At 33.4% G+C, this 18,857-nt stretch overlaps 2 protein-coding genes across 3 annotated transcripts in view; one reads left to right on the forward strand and one right to left on the reverse strand.

The window, feature by feature from the left end:
* Positions 1 to 490: 490 nt before the first annotated feature.
* LOC126823212 (FACT complex subunit SSRP1) lies at positions 491 to 17,797 on the reverse strand. Its single transcript, XM_050551868.2, has 18 exons — positions 17,669 to 17,797; positions 17,214 to 17,343; positions 16,496 to 16,681; positions 16,015 to 16,120; positions 14,633 to 14,823; positions 14,175 to 14,269; positions 12,135 to 12,270; positions 11,503 to 11,606; positions 10,645 to 10,773; positions 9,914 to 10,135; positions 8,990 to 9,074; positions 8,511 to 8,643; positions 8,250 to 8,295; positions 7,030 to 7,201; positions 4,529 to 4,720; positions 3,151 to 3,266; positions 2,681 to 2,855; positions 491 to 2,055 (listed from the first exon to the last, which is right to left on the reverse strand). The coding sequence occupies exons 2-18, from the start codon at positions 17,265 to 17,267 to the stop codon at positions 1,966 to 1,968; spliced, it is 2,232 nt and encodes a 743-aa protein (XP_050407825.1). The 5' UTR covers positions 17,268 to 17,343; positions 17,669 to 17,797; the 3' UTR covers positions 491 to 1,965.
* Positions 17,798 to 17,903: 106 nt separating this feature from the next.
* LOC126823213 (uncharacterized) overlaps positions 17,904 to 18,857 on the forward strand; it is a 35,784-nt gene continuing 34,830 nt past the window's right edge. For both annotated transcript variants that reach the window (XM_050551869.2, XM_050551871.2), the window contains exon 1: positions 17,904 to 18,060. The gene's annotated coding sequence lies outside the window, so the exon portion shown is untranslated. The remainder of the gene's footprint in view (positions 18,061 to 18,857) is intronic.

The following is an 18,857-nucleotide window of genomic DNA, read 5'->3' on the forward strand; positions in this document are numbered from 1 at the left end:
TGGGGTGACATGACGGGAAGGAAAACTGGGGTTCACCAATGAACATACCCAGTATAAAAGAACTTGTAATGCATTGAACAAGAGTAGGTGGAAATGCTGCTGAAAACTTACACACTGGTGGGCTCCTGAATGAAGAAGAGTAGGTATAGGCCTAATGTCGCTGTCTGGGAAAAATAAAACACGATTTTTCGTACAATCAGGGGTCATAATCCAGTAAGTTGTAGTCTGAAATGCAGCAATATCGAAAGAAACTGAGATCTTTGGGATATTAACATATGTTTTAAGTTTAATCAAAAACATGAAAATTGTGACCTCTAGAATGTCCACAAGCTAAAAACGTGATTTTTCATACCATCAGGGGCCATAATCCATGAAGTTAGAGTCCAATACATGCCAATATTGAAAGGAAACAAGATCTTTGGGATATAAACCTACAGGGGCGACGACAATATATGTCCATATAAAACGTGGGTGTATAAAAACAAGTAAATCATTTTTTATCTGATTTATTTACATTTATGAAAATAACATGATAATATGTAACAGATAATATATTCGACCAAAGAGTTAAAGTAGTCTGTGACCAAATTAAAGACACATTATGCAAAACTTGGTTGTTCTTGCTATAATAGTTCAAAAACAGATAATGAAAAATGAATATATTGCAAGTAACTTTGCCATGATAATCAACTAAGTCTTGATTGGCAATCTGCATCATATTAGCATTTAACATAGATGGTAGACATTGTCTAAACCACTCAGTATCTAAAGCAGTGGATACACTAGCCGCATGCTTCGGCTGAATCAATCTCGCTTGAATGTAGAATTCATTAGCCCATCATCCTCTCATATCGAGAAGTCATGTAATTGTTTGAAGACATGGACGTCGCCATGTTTAATCATGTGACGTGAAAGATGATGCAATCGAATGTTGAATCGGGTGAAGCATTCGCCTCGTGTGTCCACCCATTCGGCCAAATAAAATTCGGCACCGATTGATTCGGGTGAAAATTATTCAGCTAATGTGTCCACGGCTTAAGCAATCTGATGTTTTAGAGAGTTGATTATGGGCATCACATGTAAACAAATGTCTAAATAATAATCTAAATATCATTTGAAGCCAGAAACATACCCAGCAATAGGCAAGTTTAGCTCTCACATAATGCCTCTTTAACTTTTGATACAAGATTTAACAAACAGTAAGCACTTGCATTTCCATATTAAAAGGAATACCCAAATCAGTATTATCTTCAAAGGCTCCAATGGATTTAATTTTATTCAAAACACTGCAAAACAAAGTTCCCATATAAATGTTCACAATGATTTCTTTGAGCCAACAGAGCTAGCATAATTTAAGAATACACATTTGTTTTTACATTAAACAATTTATTAAATCATTTGACACAAACAACAGTTCATTATTCTAATAGAATGAACCCAATGGCTGTATAAATTATTTCCATGCATTGTCAGTAAAATGGATATTATATATAAATCATTCATCTTGAAATGTTTTACACAATAATATACAATTATCCAATCTGACTGTATAAATTATAATACTATCTCTGATACCAAGCAGCAGCCTTTTTAATCAATCTGATTAAAATCTGACATAATTTTGTTTCCTTAAAATTAGAGTCATGACCATGCACACCAACACATTAAGTATCTAAATATTAGACTCCAAAATCGCACACAATATACCCTACCCTTACTTTCACAGTACAAATGAGAAATTATAAGTCACCATTCATTGAAAATAACTGTATCAAAATTCACTGTCCTGCTTTGTTGGGGTTTTTTCTGTGAACAATAATTCAATAAGCCATAAAGTCATCATTACGAAGTATAAACCTAATAACAATGGCACAAACAGAAAACGTGATATGGCGTGATATGGTCTATACAGAGAGAAGATTTAACTGATTTAGTTTATGAGTTGTAGTAACAGTTTGTAGCACTTTAATCTGAGCCAGACTCAGAGCCTGATTTACCAGAATGTCCAGAATCTTCTGAAGTGTTTGGGGTTGCTTCATCAGGTTCGGATGGTAACTGAAATATAATCAAACATGTTAAATTAGTAACGCACTGTCCACTTAAAACGATGCAGCCCATGAAAGTACAATCTGATTAAATCACAGATCCTATTTTGTTTTGTTTTTATAGTACAAAATTTCGTTTTACTTGTCCTTACTACACTAGGATCTGGAAAAGTTGTTATCATTGACGTGTTCTGAATGGTGTGAGGTATTAGCCAATGAAAACAGTCTGTTACAGCGAGCTTTAGGCGTGTTTTGCACGGAACTGTGGGTAATCCACAAGTAATATCAATGCTGATTGGTTAATCAAATGTCTGACGTCATAGGGTCAAAGGCCACTTGTATCACCTCTGACGTGACCTATGGCAACAACCTGTCAGATCATCATGTAGTGTAGGCCATCGAAAGTAAAAAAACCAAAACAAAACGAAATATAGATCTGTATTGAAAGTGAAATTCTGTTGCATTTCAACATTAGTTTAATCAACTTACAAGCATCAACCTTTTTTTTTTTATTCAGAACAAGGTGGTCCTTATATGTCAATCCACGGGGCACAATACCTACATGTTCTTTAGTAATTCCATATTTCCCATTTCTTTGGGTTTTTTTCTTGACCTTTTTAAAAAACATTTCCTACCTCTTTTTCACTTTCGCTACCATCTTTACGTAATTTTTTCTTTTTGGGTTTATCTTCTCCTGATGTATCAGAACTTGAAATAAATTCTTTACTTTTATAAGCAACACCAGCACCAGCTCGACTTTCATTCGCTTTCTTCGATGGTGATGAATTAGATTTTTTACTTTTCTTCGGACTATAAAAGAGATTCATGAAATAATATGGGTTGTCTGAGCCACCAGCAGTTTGTGCAGTTAATAAAATGCATGTCTTGAACTAAAAGCTGAGCTGATCGTCAAAGAACATTCTGCTTTTAATAGACTCTACACTACAATTAATGGTGTCAAAGGATAAATGACCAAGTAAAAATGGTAAGCATAATTCATTGTTGGGGTTACTACTCCGAAATTAGAGTTGTTGCTATCTCTCTCATAAAATGATGGTGGAAAAAAAAAAATGAATAGAGATATCGATAAAACCATAATAAATACCTAGAATCTTTTCCATCTCCTTCATCACTACCACCCTCAGAAATTTCTCTATTGTTCCATTGTTCCATAGCCTTTACATAATCTTTTTTAGCCTCTTCTGCCAATTTCTCCCATTTCTACAAATCATGTTTATAAAAAAATACTTAAAAGAGAAGGAAACACTGGCTTTTATGCTAGTACTAAAGTTTATTCTTTATTCAACTTTAATATTAGTTTCCAAGAGCCTCACTTTTTGCCATTTTGAAGCTGGTGATGTTGGAATCTGAATTTATGTAGATAATAATGTTTTTATCATGCAAAATGAAATGAAATGGTGTTTAACGTCCTACTGTTCTGCTCCTATACTGGGCTAATGAAGACGGGCATACGCCATAGTGTGCTATGAGGGAAATTTTGCCCGGGCAGCGGCACTATCGCCTACTCTTATATCGAATTCCAACTGCCAAGAGATCTTTTATGTGCATTCCAAAGTATACACAGGACCTCGTTTTTTTGTCTCATCCGAAGGACTAGACAGCTGTCCTTGTCAGGCCCTCCGTCCTGCATCACTGACAAGGGGGAACCACACGTTTTTATCATGCATCTATTAAATCACTAGAGAATACTTTAAGCACTAGAAGATGTTCTCACTTTGAATTGTTAATGATAGTTTTCACCATGGATTTAAAAACTGATGCAGAATCACATTGTCAGATATTTTCTGGAAGTGTATTCAACACAAATCATAAACTGTATCGAAAATGATTTCAAATAATAGATAGGTACATCGAATAACAATTTGCCTTCTGATCCTAGTGAGCATTTATAATGATATTATATTTTGAAAATAAACTGAAGCAGATTTGTTCATATATCTGTAGGTTAAAGATAAGATTTTAAAGTTAATCCTTTCACGAACACAAAGACAATGTAATTTGTTTAAGACTGGGTGTGATCTTGATTTAGTTTTAGAGACAATGTAAGCAGTTTTGTAACTGTTGGAGCTTTGAAACTTGTGCATCCGTAATACCAGTTAGTAAAGAATTACAATAGTTGATTCTGGACAAGACAAAGGATCGAGCTAAGTTTGCCAGCATATCATAGGAGTAGCTATCCAACCTAAGATTCAAACTAATTTTTGTGCTAACTTTGTTGAGCAAGAACACACATTTTTAATTTCTACAGTTTTATCAATTGTGAAGTAATAATTTTAATATCTGCAAAAGTAGCATTACTTGATTTTATACAAAATAATACATTCAGCATATTTATTTTGAGTGGGTACCAGATCACATCTAGATTAATAATAAAATCAGTGAAGAATGAATAAAAAGGTACCATTCATTATGTGTTTTATAATAAAAATTGAAGCTTAATAATAATAAGATAAAAAATTTACCGTTTTATCAGTAACTTTCTTCCACAACTCTCCTGCCTTTTTACTGACTTCTGTTATTGAAATACCAGGATTATCTTCCTTGATTTTTTCACGATTTTCATTTAACCATAAGAAGTAAGATGACTGAGGTCGTTTTGGCTGACCCTTTTCTCTTTTGGATTTCTTCTTAGATTTCCTTTTGCCTCCCTCAGACTAACGAAATAAATTACAGTAAAATATTTAGTAATATTTTTCTCTAGATTGTAATAATTATGAGGACCATAATTGAATATGAGCTTTAGAGAGAGAAATGGGGTTGACCCTTTCTCTGTTTGATTTCTTTTTAGATTTCCTTTTGCCTCCTTCAGACTAACGAAATAAATTACAGTAAAATATTTAGTAATATTTTTCTCTAGATTGTAATAATTATGAAGACCATAATTGAATATGTGCTTTAGAGAGAGAAAGAAATGGGATTTAATGTCCAACCAACACAAACTAGGTCATTTCGCGATTAACATATGGTTCAATTCTTTTTAATAATTCACTTGTGCGTAGCTGTGGCAGAAAACCCATGAGGTTGAACGGGAGGACCCTACTCCTTGTTACGTACAAGCAGGGAATCAAAACCACGCCGCTTGACTCAATTACAAACCTTATGGTCTAACATAAACTATCTGGCCACCCATGCCCCGTGCCTTAAATAACAATTGGGTTTAAAATATTGATACTGTGGATTCAGTTTAGAATTGCCAACTAATTAATAATTGAAGTTTACTTGAATAATTTTAAAATATAATAAATTAGATGAAAGAAAAAAAAATGTTGAAAAAACAACTAATGAGGTAACCTGGGGGCAGGGCTTCCACTTCAAAATTTTCACTGCCGGTCATTTTTGATAACGCACAAAAACTTTTCAAAGTAAATTCATATTTCATGTTTTTTATTCATGGTAGGGTATTGTGAATTCACGTGTCTATACCACTTTGTCACCATGGGGTGAACAAAAAAAATATATTTGACTTAAAAAAGAAATATTAGTAAGGCTCATGATAATTATTTAATAATTAAATATTCCGTTTTGGCTACTTAAATAACGAAATAGTTGAATTGGCCGGAGAAAAACCATTTCAGTAGCTCACACGTAATTAACACGTGCTCTATAGAAAACACACCGACCTGGATAATTTTGAGTTGTAATACAATAACTTTGAAATGAAGATAAATATATAATTATCCATGGCATATATCTCACATTTTTTTGGTTTTAGACCATTTCTCAGGGAATTACGGGCCGCAGAATTGTGACGTAAATCCTAATAATGTATAACTAAATGACTAACGGATAACTAACTTCACGGCGAGTGACACTAGCGCCCCCAAGAATATGGTCGTGTATAAGAGTAACCGTATATACACGACATTTCTTCTACACGTGGAATTATCAATATTGCTGCACAATATAACTGGAATACGTATTTTTCTTAATTGTTCGGTAAGCAAGTTAACTAATCTCTAGATTTTATTTCAACAATTTCCACAAGGCCGTAATACCGCTATAAACATTTTTAAATGCATTTTTCTCCCAACACGTACGTTGTTGAGGACTTACGTAATTTATATGCTTTTTTTATTTTATATGACAGTTGGTTGGATTCGAAGAGCAATACTTCATATCAATTGCCCCTTTTCGAAGATCATAATAACCTCGTTTACATTGTGCCTGACCGTAATAGCGGTAAACGGCTTTGTTGTTGAAAATTCTTATGACACGTGGACAATACGTGAATGATTAACAATGGGCCGCTTCACGCCGTTGATTAGATTCCCACTTATCAATTAAAATTTATTGTTCTACTACTAGACACTCATCATTAATTATCAACACAACACTCAGTATAATCTGTTGACGACTATATATAAAACTCTATAACACCAATCACGAGATTGGCTTCTAGACGACGTGCATTCTTGTATAGTTACACAGTGAAGGTCGATCGTAGCCATGTTTGAAATTTTCTTTTTTTTAAAAAAAAGACCCTCTTTCCGGCATGCAAAATGACCGTTAGGTCAGATCTAGGAACGGTCATTTTCCATAGCCGTAGGTCTCGACCGGCATATACGGCCGACGTAGAACCCATGCCTGGGGGTAATGGCACAATGCACTAAAAATAATTTGCGGCAAAAATTGTGAAGGATTATTTAATTACAGTAATTAATAATTTGTTTTATCTCATAACATTTTGTCAGCAAGAGCAAATGTCAACCATTTTGTCGGTAAGAGCAAATGTCAACCATTTTGTCGGTAAGAGCCAATGTCAACCATTTTGTTGTGAGCAAATGTCAACCATTTTGTTGTGAGCAAATGTCAACCATTTTGTCATTGAGAGCAAATCTCAACCATATTGTCAGTAAGAGCAAATCTCAACCATTTCGTCAGTAAGACCAAATGTCAATCATTTTCTCTTTTTTTTTTCTCACAAAGATAAATGGCTATAAATTGTACTGAAATTGGCCCTTACAACTGTTTTGGCAGACTTTGATCTCTTTTTTTCTTTTGCTTTTTTCTTCTCATTTTTCTCAGCTTTTTCCTTTTGTTTTTGCTCTTTTCTAGCTTTCTTGGCTTCTGATGGTTCTGAGTCACTCTCTTCATCTGAATCTTCTGAATCTGTAGTTGGTGGATTACTGTCATATCTATATAAAAACAAAAACATCATTATTTAAAAACTAATCAGAGTTTCTTCATGCATATAACAAGCAGTTGCCACGCAAGATACACTTTGCAGTTGATAAATGAAGGGAAAGCCATAATCCAGGAAGCCACAGTACGACATGCGTGAATTTTATAAACATATATTTTAAGTTTCATCAAATTTGGATCAAAATTGTTAACTTTAGAGGGTACACAAACTTGGCATTACATACTTTTACAATATTGGTGTACGTGGAGCGGACAAGCTAAAAACGTGACTTTACGTAAAATTAGGGGCCATAATCCATGAAGAGTTATAGTCCTATACATGCCAATATCGAAAAGAACCGAGATCTTTGCAAGATAAACCTACATTTTGAAGTTTCACCAAAACTGGATAGAATTTGTGACCCGTAGAGTATTCACGGACAGAGGCGAATAAAAACTGTAGCCTCTATTGCATTCACAGGGTTTTCTGAAATAGGGGCATAAATTTATAACGAAAGATTGCAAAACGCAGGTTATCAGGGTTCGTCCTCTCAAGACTCAGGTCTTTTAACCCTTAACATAAATCTTAAGTTTCATCTAAATCGTACAAAATTTGTGGGCTCCAGAAACTTTTAACATTTTGTGTAAAAGGCCGGGAGATAAATCAAGAAGGCAAAGTCCGATCCACACCAAAATCAAACATATCCAAGATCTTTTGATTCTCAAAATTTCATCAAAGTCGGTTAAAAATGGCAACCTTGGTCCACAAGCTAAAAACCTGAATTTTCGTACAATCAGGGCACGTAATCAATGAAGTTACAGGCCAAAATTGAACTCATCTGAGATTTTAGGTACATAAACATATATGTTACGTTTAATCAAAATCAGATAAGAATTGTGACCTGCAGAGTGTCCACAAATAAATGTTAACGGAAACACAGACAGAGGTTAGAGGACAAAATATGTCCTACACTGCAAGGAAGTGATGCCAGAACTATAGACCACATACCCTATCCACATACACACACACCACCACCCACAGAGAGAAGATAATAAACTTACTCTTCAGCAACTTCACTTCCACTTTCACCAGGATTGAAGGATTCATCTAATAAAATCATATTATAAAAATATTGTAATAACAAATCTTTTTTTTTAACATGCTCATCAACTCGTAATTGGAATATGTTTATAAGTAACTAAAATGTTACATTTCATAATATTCGCAATGAAATTAGCTATACTGTTGGAGTAAATCTTGTTATATTTGTCACAATAATTAGGTAAGAAAAAAAAGTAACAACAAAAATTCTATCAAATTACCCGAGCTATCTGTATCATCATCTTCATCATCATCTTGTCTTTGTTTTCCTTCAGCCTTCATTCTTTCCAGATAGGCATCATGATCACCACCTTCCTCATCACTACCAGACATTGCACCTGTACCAGCATTTGCCTATAGTATAAATTTAACGTCAATCAGATGATAACTTAAACCCACAAGTTGTCCATGGGCAATTGTAGACGACAGACCAACAACAATACGTAGTGGGCTAAATGATTTTTCATAAACATCACATTTCAAGGCACTACATTAAGTATGTATGATTATTCAGTTCTGATTATCAGTAACATTTATAAGAGTTACTTCCTGTTACTGGGGTAAAACATTTATGTGCGCTTATTATGAGATAGTTTTTACCTTTTCTTATTTGCAATAAAAACGTGTCATTCAGCTCTTTTTAAGAGAATCAGAATACTCTCTTTATATGACCTAATAATAACATTTTAAAACTACTTACACCTTTACCACTTTTGTTTTTATCTATATTCTTCACTCGTAATTTCTTTGAAGAAACAAAATCAAATAATTTACCATATTCATCTCTAAAATAAAATATGAAAATCTCTCATCAAAACAGTATATGGAAATATAATAGAATTATAAGATTATTTTGGTTTATAATAGAATTTTTTTATATATTTATTTACAGGATAACACATCTAAAATTATCCAAAGGTTTGTTCTGCAATGGTTTCCAGCTTTCATATAAAGGGCTAGAAATTCACGCAAATCTCCGAATCTAATTTGCGCAAGGATTCTCGCAAGAGCTTATGCTGCGAATCTACAAGGATTCGCATAAAATTTTTGTAAGAAAAAAAAAACCCAAATCTCGGAGTATTGTCAAGTCTGACTATTGAATGTCAGTCAGGGTGTTTTAAATCAAATTTGTATCACTTTATAAAATACTACATATATAATAAAATAAAACATTTGTGTTTTTGTTTTACTGTTTACTTCTAACTTATAATTTTGACGATTTTCTGGCTGGCAGTTGTCTTTTGCTTTTGTGTTTATGTTATGTTATGAATTGTGTGGAAAATTCCCTGATCACGACACAGCGTCTTGTAGAAGTAGAGCACTGAAAGTAATCTGTATTATAACGGTGCAACTCCATTTTCCATTTCCATTTGTATTTATGCATTGAATTTCAGTTAAGATAAAAATTTATTTGTTTCCTAATTATTTATTTCAATCCTTCTTAAATAATATTTAAAAGAAATTGCTTTAGCATCCAACCTTGAAACGAAATAAATCTGGGTTCCATTTTATCCTTTTGATCGATTTGATTCCACTAGTTCCACATCAAAACCCATAGAGGAGCGATTAACAGAGACACAGATGATACAATACTGCATCTATAAATAGGCCTATCTATACTTACTTTTCAATACCAACAAAATGGTATACACTTGATGATAGAGTCTCTATTTCAAAATCAAATGAACGAGTGTTGCCGGATCCTCTAGCAAAATTTACACAGTTAATTTCGTCAAATCTGATATGTAGTGGTGGTTTATGTACAAATATAAAACCTCTTTCTAATGGATACAGTAGACCGGTGGCTGCTTTATATGAACAACTGACACATCTTGTTCCTTGTTGACTGAAAAACATAAAATATGCAATGGGGTTTAACTTCCTATTTTTCTCCACAGACTGGTCTAAAGAAGACTGAAGGCTTGTATTCAACATGTTTATTATAGCTAATACAGCAAAGGATAGAAGTATTTTAACCCCATGCGTCTGAATATTTTAGGACATACAATAATAACTGAAAGATTTATATTTTTTGTCCTGTATCACATCCACAAGTTTAAAAGTCAAAATGTGAACAGATGGTTTTTGAAATTTATAATCTGCAATTTGATTCAGTTCTTCAGTAAGGCCCGATAAAAAGCTTATCCAATTCTTTCTTTTTTTTAATTTTTTTTTTTTTAATATTCCATGAATATCCTGTATTGTGTTCACAAAATTGAAGAAGAGGAAAATAAAATCCACAAAATTAGACAGGTAACCTTGTCATACAAGTAACAGCGGAACAACAGCTTGCACAGGTGACAAGGCATTTGAAATTAAGAAATATCCTGTATCGACCCAGAGATTATGACTCACCCTTCAAATGATCCAGGAACAGTTATTTTCCTTTGTGTAATGGCTTTAAATATTTTACTGACCACTTCATATTCTAATCCATGCATCTCTGGATTTAATTTACCATCATACTTCTCCTTTAGTTCTTCTCTACAAATAAATATACTCAATTTCATTTGTTAACCCAATAACAAAAGTTCGAAGACTAATAAGTCTAGAAGTAACATTTTAAAGGGGAAAATGAACACTAAGCCTTGTTTTATTTATTTACAGTTCAAAAGATAGTAAAATCATTCCAATGATGATCTTTGTTTGATTAATTAATCACTGGATCCCTAATTGACTGAATAACTCCTAATGTGCGAAAAAGAGTTGAAAAACTGGCAATTATTTTTTTTCTGGTCAAATTTAAAACCCAAATGCTACACCACATGAGTATAATGTATAAGTCTGATCTCAAATACAAAATGTCTAGTATAAATTATCTTAATTATATATAAAGAAGGCCAGGTTCAGGTGCAAACATGTCAAAGACACCCTTACTTCAAGTTTAAAGCTAACCATTCGGCTTTGATAATGAGTGTCCAATTTATAATCACTTAATTTCTTGACCAATCGTTTATAAATATGTCAATATCATCAATTGGGTTGTTTCTCTTTTAACAGTGATTGAGAAATCAAACACTTGTAAATTAGACACTCATCAAAATTGAAGTCAGCTTTAAACTGGATACAAGTACAAATTAGATTTTACATGATTTTTACAAATTTCCATACAAAGTTTAGATATAGAATGAATGTTGAAGAAATTAATGCTAAATATACAAGAGTAAATGATACCTGGGTTACAGTTCTATAACATTCTATATAAATACTTACTCTGTCATACCCAACTCCACGGTCATTTCATCTTCTTTATTAAATAATAGGATAAGAAAATGATATCTTGTTTGACCTTGTTTTATTGGAGGATCTAAACTCACCTATTGAAAAAAAAAATGTATGAATTGGTTTAAAAATCAGCTCATAAAATAACTGCTAGTCTATTTATGAATAAATTAGAATACTAATGTCATAGTACAGGCAAGATTATTTTGAGACAAACACATGATTATCTTTTGATCTTCAATATTACAGCAAACATAACAGGCATCTGACATGCCAACCACTGGCTTTAATATCAAGTTTTGAAAAATCAAACTAAGTTTCATAAATTTCCTCAGAGACCTCTGTTCTGTATTGCATTGACAAGCTTCCAATTTGTGAATTTTAAGTTAACACCACAAAACGTGTTTGAAATTTATAGGGGATGAAACCAGAGGTTGGGCAGGTAAACTTACTCCTTGTCACGTCCAAACCACGCCACTGGACTCAATGACAGACCTTATGATCTAAGACGTGCGTGTTAGACCACTCAACCATCCAACCCACAATTATCTAAGGATCAATGTTGAAATATACATGTATAATGATTTAACTTCTTTCTGTAAAATACAGTTATAATTACATACCACAAAGAACATCTGTCTGCTATCTTTATGTGGTAGTAAAAATAATCGTAGAACTGTCGTGTAAGGAACTTTATAATCAAATGTTTTACCATGCAATTGTAAAAACGTAGGATACAACTTAATATCATATCGACCTCTAAAATATAAAATACAAAAAATTAGTCAAAACAAGATTTGAAAGATTATTATATACTAACAGGATACCCAGGTTCGCCCGGTGCCCAAATTGAACTAAAACATTGATGGGGTCGTGCTGGCTAATTTGATACCAATGTGGAGGTGAATCGCGTGATGGGCAAACATACATACATCTTTGATTTTATTATATAGATATTAAGTCTGAAGTGTGGTACTGGACTAATGAAATGGGGTTTAACATCCTACTCCGACTGGACTAAAGAAGGCAGATATATGACATACAGTGTGCTTTGAGGGCTTTGCCCGAACAGCAGTGGTACGGCCTACTACTCTTAATTGAATTCCAACTGCAAAGGGTTCTCATACGTGCACGCCAATGTGTACATTGCACCTTAGTTTTTCGTCCCATTTTGTCCCCTGCCAGGCCCTCCATCCTGCACCGGTGCCAAGAGGGAACCATGCCAGAAAATTCTGATTAACTTTCTCAGCCCAAGATTGAACATCCAAGTTAGCAAGCCAACATCTTACTCACTGATAATGGAAAAACTCAAAAATCAACTTGTCTGGATGAAGTTATTATCAGATATTATATTCAAATTTTTGAGTAGTTCAAAACTGTGATCGTGAATATTAGGCAACACAAATAAAATAACTTGTTTCTCGGGCACCGCCCGCACGCAAAATTGGTTGCGCGTGCAGTCTATTTATTAGTCTTGATGAAAAAAAATAAATATGTAACGCCCGCCCGCACATCGACAAGCAAGTCGTAAAAAAAATATCCCGCATGTACCTACATCCGCCATACATGTATATCTATTCAAATGTATTAAAACTGATTCAGATGAACATGCTGTCTTTTTTATCCGAACAATGGCGAAGTTTGGTAGATTTGCCTTTTTTATTGATATCGAAAGAACCTCCATTTTGTATCACGTGATATTAATTACCTCCCCTGATAAACTAGAATTTGATTCGTGTTAAAAGTCATTGGCGACAATATTTCAATCATTCGATCGTAATCGGCTCATTATTGCCGGCTTCAGTCGGTCCTTGTTTGGAAAATCCTATTGATAAAATAATGAACCGTAGAACAGGTTAATTAATTATAGCTAAGAATACGATACGATGACGATAGTCGTCATAATGCATACCTTAGAATCTGGGTCATTATTAGCACATTTACGGTAGTTTCGATAATCCGGAAAATAATAATTGGATTACCGATTTGATGGTTTTACTGACCAGTTGTTAGTTAGATTTAAATAGTCATTCAATATAAACACCGGATAGAACACCGAATATCCTGAGAAACACACCGAATATCCCAAGAAACAGTATTTCCGGCAATCTCCAATACCGATGACACGGTGTGACATGCATTGGTTGGAATTCGGTAAATAATTATAAATAAACCGGCGATACTAGATTTAGTTTTAAATACTGTTTACCATGATTATTATTTTTGATACACCTGGTGAAAGAGGCTTAGTTTTTAAAAATATTGTTGTCTTTATGGAGGGCTATTACATAGTCGTATGGAATTTTATTTTTTAACCAATTTCAATTATGTGAATTAAATATGGAAAATTATTTTCCTTTCAGTCAGTGTTCAGTCTCAGTGTTTTAGTAGACTTGATTTTGGGTTTATGTTTTAAGTATGTACAATAAAGTTGAATATAACGGAAAGCAAAAACGTAAACAAGTAATGACTTTCTCATTTAAAAAAAAAAAAAAAAGAAAGACCGCCCTCCCGCCCCAACAATTTTCAGCAATAGCCAAATTTTATTTTGCACCATCAATGAGTAAAAAAAAAAAAAGAAACCGCCCTCCCTCCCTACAGTTTCAGCTGTCAGTTGCCCGAGAAACAAGACATTTATTTTGTGTGGCCTTACATGTACAAACCTAGGTGTAAGACATTGTACTTCTGTAAACGTAACAACAGCATCGCCAGTAGCCTGTATAATATCAGCTTTAGCTAGAACCTTCTCATAGAACTCCTAAAACACAAATAACACTTTTAATACTTCAGCACTTGCTAATGTAACTATTGAATATCCCCAGTTCTTTGAAGAAATTTAGAGAAATGTGATATATTAATACTGGTACATCCCTGAGCAGATCGGAACTGCTGTTCATTAGACCACCTCATTCCGTCCAGAAATGTGAGCAGCTTTCCGTATTATAGGGCCATTTAGCATGCACAACAGCTATGCGCTTGACATGGAGACTTTTGGAAGTCTCAGAACTCTTCTTAGGGTGGCACAATATATTAAATAGTCTATAATTATCTCAGAAGTCAACATCAACAGGGGTTTAGTACTAAGAATTGTACTAAGTTGCTAACTAAAAATAATACCAACCGCAACAGTATCAACTTCTGTATTTGGATCTGTTGGAATGTGAAATCTTAATTCTGTCAAAGAAACTGCAGCATCGTCATTTTGATGAAATTCCAAAGTAACTTCATTTTTTGTATTAGTAGAGTGAGACACATTACCAAGTGGTATTTCAAAAGCCAAATGGTTGTCAATTTTAAAATTTAACGCATTAGCTGAAAACAAAATCGAAATAAGATAAATGACATAAAGAGTTTTTTTTTTTGCAATCATGGTTTGAAGAGAATGGTTTATACAGACAATTTGTAAATATTTTTTCGATATATGGTACAGGTTTTCAGCATGTTATCGGGACTAACAACAGAGCATCCACTATATGCTCATGATGAGTAGTAACCACAAACAACTGGTATGTGAATTCAATGAGAGCATTTATAACCACTAACATTAACTGCCATTGTTTTAGAGCTTTGGGTTAACTTTGTTTATCTTGTCTGGGTATTGATGGCTGAAAGGAACCAGCCTGCACATCCAGTGACCATCCTAGACTCTTACAACCTTTAGCCAAATAAAAATTTTATTAGCCAATTCAGAAACTTGTAGTCAAATATTATATCATTTTATTCATCATTTTTATTCTGTCATACGACTCGTAGGCCTCATCACATCAACGATATCGGCTGTTGCTGCTGTTTCATTAATAATATGCTTCGTGTATGAAGACGGGGAAATTATAATGTGTAAAAGGGGCATGTGAATAAAAAAAAAGTAGCTTAGCAGAAGTAACCAAAGCAGCGCACAAAAGGGACGTAACTGTGTTTGAAAGTTAATAAGCTTTGAGACTCGGGCAGTTTCGTTTAAATTTGCCCGAAATTCAAACTCAACCTTCATTATGGTGGAACGGTGATATATTTAATCATTCGATAAATGCCAATATCGAAAGGAACCAAGGTCTTTGGGAGATAAACCTATATTTCAAGTTTCGTCAAAACTGGACAAAGATTGTGACCTGTAGAGTGTCTACAAACAAATTGTGGACGGACGGATAGGGGAGACGACAATATACATCCACATAAAAATGTAGGCGTATAAAAATAGATACTACATCGAGTCGATTGAAAGTAGTGTTGAATGAGATGATTTCAAGTTTAGAAATAGCAGATTTACAAAATTACACTCTCGAAACTTCATTCACCAGTATCATCAATTTGATCACCAATAAAAATAATTATTGCGATTGGTCACCTGCCGAATGTTTAGGGCGGTCACTACACACCAGATCAGTTCTTCAGCATTAATTCATATTACTTGCTTTTAGTAAAATACATGCATCATTTCTTATTTTAATGTGTCATTCCTTGAATTGAATCATTTAGTGGCTTATATCAAATACTATTCTATCTCACCAACAAAATCTGCTTGCCCCCAATTCCATCCTTTCATGGCTATATCCACTTTTTCAAGTTCACTGTTATAATACTTTGATACAAATGATGCAAGTCTCTCAAATTCCTGTTAAAAAATCAGTTAATGTCTATTAACACTTATGAATTGTTTCTAACAAAATTTTGTTTTTTATTCTCATTTTTCAGATGTTTACACTGCTTTATTGTGGTCTAAATATCTTTCTTTATGTAGTGCATTCTGTTGATTAGAAAAATAGTTAAGTTTAATCTTCACTCAACACAAGTAAATTAGTTTAAAAGGGGGGGGGGGCAAATGTTCTAAGGCGTGTCAATGAGTTAAGTAGCATGGTATGTCGTATGATTGAAATATAATTGAACCATATGTTGGTCCATAATTAATGGCCTAGTTTGTGCTCAGTGGACATTAAACCCTATTAGTTTAAAAGAATAATGATAAAATAATTTATCCTTTAATGCTCACCATTTCTTTAAAGCCATCATATCTGTGTATCGTACCATTATTTAGAAGCATCTTCAAACAGTTTCCCCTCGCCCTTTTCAGCCAATGAACAGCTTCAATATCAGAACTCTGATACTGATCTACTTTTCCAGTTTTAATGTTTTTAAATGTAACACTATTACTTTGTAATTTCAGTCGACCAGGGTTCTAAAATTTTAAAAAAAAAGCTCTTATTAATCAATTTCAAATAGCAAAATGTTATTTTTTGTTCATAAATATGCTAAAATAATGTATGATCTTAAAATGGCTGTCCCCATCAGCTCTTAAGCAGCCATGAATCAGTACATCCTGAAAAAAGTTAAGACATTACATTTTCTTAGCATGTATTCGCTATTGATGTGTGTCAGTTGGTTGGAACTGGTGGGGAGGCATTCCATAAAATTTCCAGTAAGCCGTATAGGTCTTTGCTCTTATGATAATATGAAGGTTTGTAATGGGATTTAGTAGATAAATTAAAATATGGTCTGGAAATGGAAGGGGGTGGGGAACAGAAAATTTTCTGAATGCTCTTATGAAATAAATTCCAAATAAATGGGATCAATTTAATTCATAATTATTGGTGATGTGAATGTTGTGAAGATGGTTTCCTACGTACACTGCAGAGACCTGGGAAGTTAATGCATGTTTATTCAACTCAAGAAGAAATAAATCGATTTTTGCACCCAAACAAAATCATTACCAATGCCCCACGGACTTCTTGAAATACTTCTGGATATTCTTGGACATCACTCATTTTTCCTCTTTATCAATCAAGATACCTGTAGTGTGTTTAAGAAATATGGCTCGGGGTTCAGATGGGATGACTTCCGCTGAAAGATAAACACAAACACTATAGCGAATATTGAATAGTGTCTTGAAATATATGTGGCGAATAATATATATATATATACTGAAGTATACGAAAGTCGCGAATGTGTTGTATAAATAATTATCCCTTTTTGAATGCATGTAAATCATTGTGTAAACGACGACTTCCCTTCCGATCCGCAACACGACAACAGAGTTAAAAATTAAGGCGGGAAATAACACATGTGTCTAGTAAAATATTAAACAAAATTCGTCTATTTCCCACTGTTTCACTCACACTGAGTTAGATTGTAAGCATTTTGCATTTTTTTCTTAGCAAAAACATACCTCGAAAATTAAATGTCTTGTGGATTTCAAAGTTGTTGTCTTTAAATTGGTTGTACATTTAGCGAGACGAAAATGACAACTTTATTTTTAGAACGCAGATGGCGCTTTCGAGCGCTGGTCGTTGTTGACATGACGTCACACAAAGGCAGGGGCATTGGATTTCGCGATCTTCCAGTTTCAAAATGTAATAGTCTTATAGCCTATGTATTATGTCTGGTTAATCATTCTTCGTGTACATCGAGAGAGAGGGCGGTCCTTGTCTCCAGTCTAAACTTGATAACGTACACATTTGATCTACAAAGAAATCGACTGCCTGAAATAATTGACAGAATAATGTACTTAATTGAACTATTGTTTGAATAGACATATTCATAAAAATTCAACCCAGACACGTAAGTAGCATGTCATTATAATTCCAAAATTGCATTTAATATAGTTTTTTGTAACATTCGGAGTGTCCTACAGAATGTCTGGTTTCAAAAAGTAATCTACGACTACGAAATACTGTGCTTGTGACATGGCTTCTGAGCTTGACACCCAGTCATGATGCTGTAAAAATAGAAAATGTTTTGGTTGGTTTCGCTTCACATGTCACGTTTGCAGATTAAATCAGTTCTAAAAAGAAAAATATTAATGAAGTCATGCTTCTAAGTTCTGTTTGTATTTCTAAAAAGAAACATTGATTGATTAATGGAAATATTAATAATTAATAAGATATGAAAATATTAATAATAAGAAGTCATGAAAATATTAATTATAAGTCATTGATAATCTCTTTGACTTCTTTATTCTTATATTATTAATATTTTGACTTATTGTCATGACTTTTTACCATTACCATGTGCAAAATGATTCAATGATTGATAGTCAATTGTAATGTAATTTTTATCAAAGAAAAATTAAAGGGACAATAACACTCTTGCTGGCTTGACAGCTCCAGAAATTAAAAAATAGCCTTATTCTAAGTACTAGATGTGTAAGTGTCTTACCTGTTGTGTAAATTATCCATTAAATCCTATTTTACTTGTCCAGAGGGTTCAAAAATATTTTTAAATCCAAGCCACATTTGAAAAGCTTTACGTCAGGCTTTTCAAATCATTTAGTTGAATTTTTCCAATTTTTTAAATTAGGTGTGTTAAGATGAAATTTGTATCATCAATTAATTGAAATATTGTAAAATAGTATAATT

The sequence above is a fragment of the Patella vulgata genome, chromosome 6, assembly GCF_932274485.2.
Source record: "Patella vulgata chromosome 6, xgPatVulg1.2, whole genome shotgun sequence".
NCBI classification, from domain to species: domain Eukaryota; kingdom Metazoa; phylum Mollusca; class Gastropoda; family Patellidae; genus Patella; species Patella vulgata.

Bases quoted from the DNA above. Each gene is read 5' to 3' on its own strand.
- LOC126823212 (XM_050551868.2), bottom strand. From the start codon at position 17,267: ATGAGTGATGTCCAAGAATATCCAGAAGTATTTCAAGAAGTCCGTGGG. The intron at 16,682-17,213 runs GTAATGATTTTG...TTAAAATTTTAG, and splicing joins AAGAAGTCCGTGGGGCATTG to AACCCTGGTCGACTGAAATT. The intron at 9,075-9,913 runs GTAAGTATAGAT...ATTTTATTTTAG, and splicing joins CATTTTGTTGGTATTGAAAA to AGATGAATATGGTAAATTAT.